This window comes from Chrysemys picta, chromosome 13, assembly GCF_011386835.1.
Source record: "Chrysemys picta bellii isolate R12L10 chromosome 13, ASM1138683v2, whole genome shotgun sequence".
NCBI lineage: Eukaryota > Metazoa > Chordata > Testudines > Emydidae > Chrysemys > Chrysemys picta.
In genome coordinates, this window is record NC_088803.1 from 12,495,446 (window position 1) to 12,497,445 (window position 2,000).

The window sequence follows — 2,000 nt, forward strand, 5'->3', positions numbered from 1 at the left end:
AACAAGCAAATACACAAGCCAACCCTCTCATACCCCATCACAATTTTTATCCCAAAAAAGGAGAAGAGCCACAGACTTCATGAAGTCCACCTGTGACTTACATATGGTTGTTGATATTGTGTGCAACATGCTCAGATAGTGCGGTGACAGTACCCCCCTAAGACAAATATATAGGCGTCTATATAGATGTATGGAAAGATATTTAGATTCTGATCTTATGTACACTGGTGTAATCTTATACTAACTCATTTAACTTCAGTGGAGCTAGTCCACATTTTATGATTTCATAAATAGTTTGCACCCTATGTTCTCAAAGAGACAATTTTGTCATCAGTTGATTATATCTACAAAGAAACTCAGAATGAAATCACAGTAAAGGTGCAATGAGGGACTTTTTAACTCTTGGTGAACAACCTCCACACAATCAGTTTCTTCAATGCAGCTTTGATCTCCTTGTTCCTCATGCTGTAGATGATTGGATTCATCACTGGAGGTACCAGGGAATAGAGAACACCCACCATGAGATCCAGACCTGATGCTGAGCTGGAGGTGGGTTTCAAGTAGGCGAAGGATGCAGTGCAAACTAACAACGAGACCACAATGAGGTGAGGGAGGCAGGTGGAGAAGGCTTTATGCCGGCCCTGCTCAGAGGGGATTCTTAGCACGGTTTTGAAGATCTGAACATAAGACACAATTATAAAAACAAAGCAGTTTAAACCTAAAAACGCACCTAAGACAATAGCCCCAACTTCACTGAGGTCTGAGTCAGAGCAGGTGAGTTTGAGTAGCTGGGGGATTTCACAGAAGAACTGGTTGATGACATTGGACTGGCAGAAGGGCAACCTGAAGGTGTTCCCAGTGTGCAGGGCAGAGTAGACAATACTAGTAATCCAGGCACTGGCTGCCATTTGAACACACGCTCTCCTATTCACCACTCTCTCGTAGTGCAGTGGTTGGCAGATGGCGACATGTCGGTCGTATGCCATGATGGTGAGTAAGGCAAGATCAGTTGCAGTGAAGAAGAAAAAGAGAAAGACTTGGGTGACACATCCAGGATAAGAAATCACCCTGGTGTTCATGAGGGAATTGGCCATGGATTTGGGGATGGTGACGGAGATGGAGCCAAGATCTAGGATGGACAGGTTCAACAGGAAGAAGTACATGGGGGTGTGAAGATGGTGGTCGAGAGCTACGGCTGTGATGATGAGAAGATTTCCCAGCATGCCTGCCAGGTAAATCACCAGGAACACCCCAAAGTGCAAAATCTGCAGCTCCCGAACATCAGAGAATCCCAGGAGAAGGAACTCGGTCACAATGGTTCGGTTGAACATTTTGTTTCTCAGTTCATTGTGTGATGGCTGTGGACGGAAGGACAAAGACAGTGGTGGGGATTCCAGTGACAGTGGGAGTGGCCCTGATTCCCTGCAGCAATATATCATGATGTGAGTGCCAACCATGCACAGCACTCATCACTTCTACTAACTAGGATTGGTGAGTTATCACATGAATGTAAATTGGCGCAGGTCCCTTAAAGTCAAGGGAGCTGCATCAGTTTGCACCATCTGAAGATCTGGCTCATGATGTGGCTTAATAAAATGCCATGTGAAGGATGGAGCAAAGTACTTTCCGAGTGCAACCATTCTAGCCAAGATGGATCCCCTCTTGCTCTGGACTTGGACATGAAACTAAATTGCTAAAATGCCAATACTGCCTGATATCCACTTTTCATGGAAATATAAGATGGACTTGGCATTGTATATGACTGCTCGCCTGTAAGGATTTCACTGCAACACCACATAGATGGCCGGCTGCCTGAAAACTTATTGATTTATGACACCAATTCCTGACTGCATTTCCATCTGTGTGTACTGACGGGCTAGCAGCATCGCTTCTCTACCTCTCTGCTGTGTCATTTATCTCTGTCACTTTATGGGTGTGCGGGTCAGTGGCCATCAGGAGAGTTGGGTTTTGTTCTTGGCTCTACCACTGAACTTCTCTGT

At 45.2% G+C, this 2,000-nt stretch overlaps 1 protein-coding gene across 1 annotated transcript; it reads right to left on the bottom strand.

The window, feature by feature from the left end:
- Positions 1-395: 395 nt before the first annotated feature.
- LOC112060562 (olfactory receptor 14C36-like) lies at positions 396-1,331 on the bottom strand. Its single transcript, XM_024111541.2, has one exon. The coding sequence runs from the start codon at positions 1,329-1,331 to the stop codon at positions 396-398; it is 936 nt and encodes a 311-aa protein (XP_023967309.1).
- Positions 1,332-2,000: the final 669 nt, after the last annotated feature.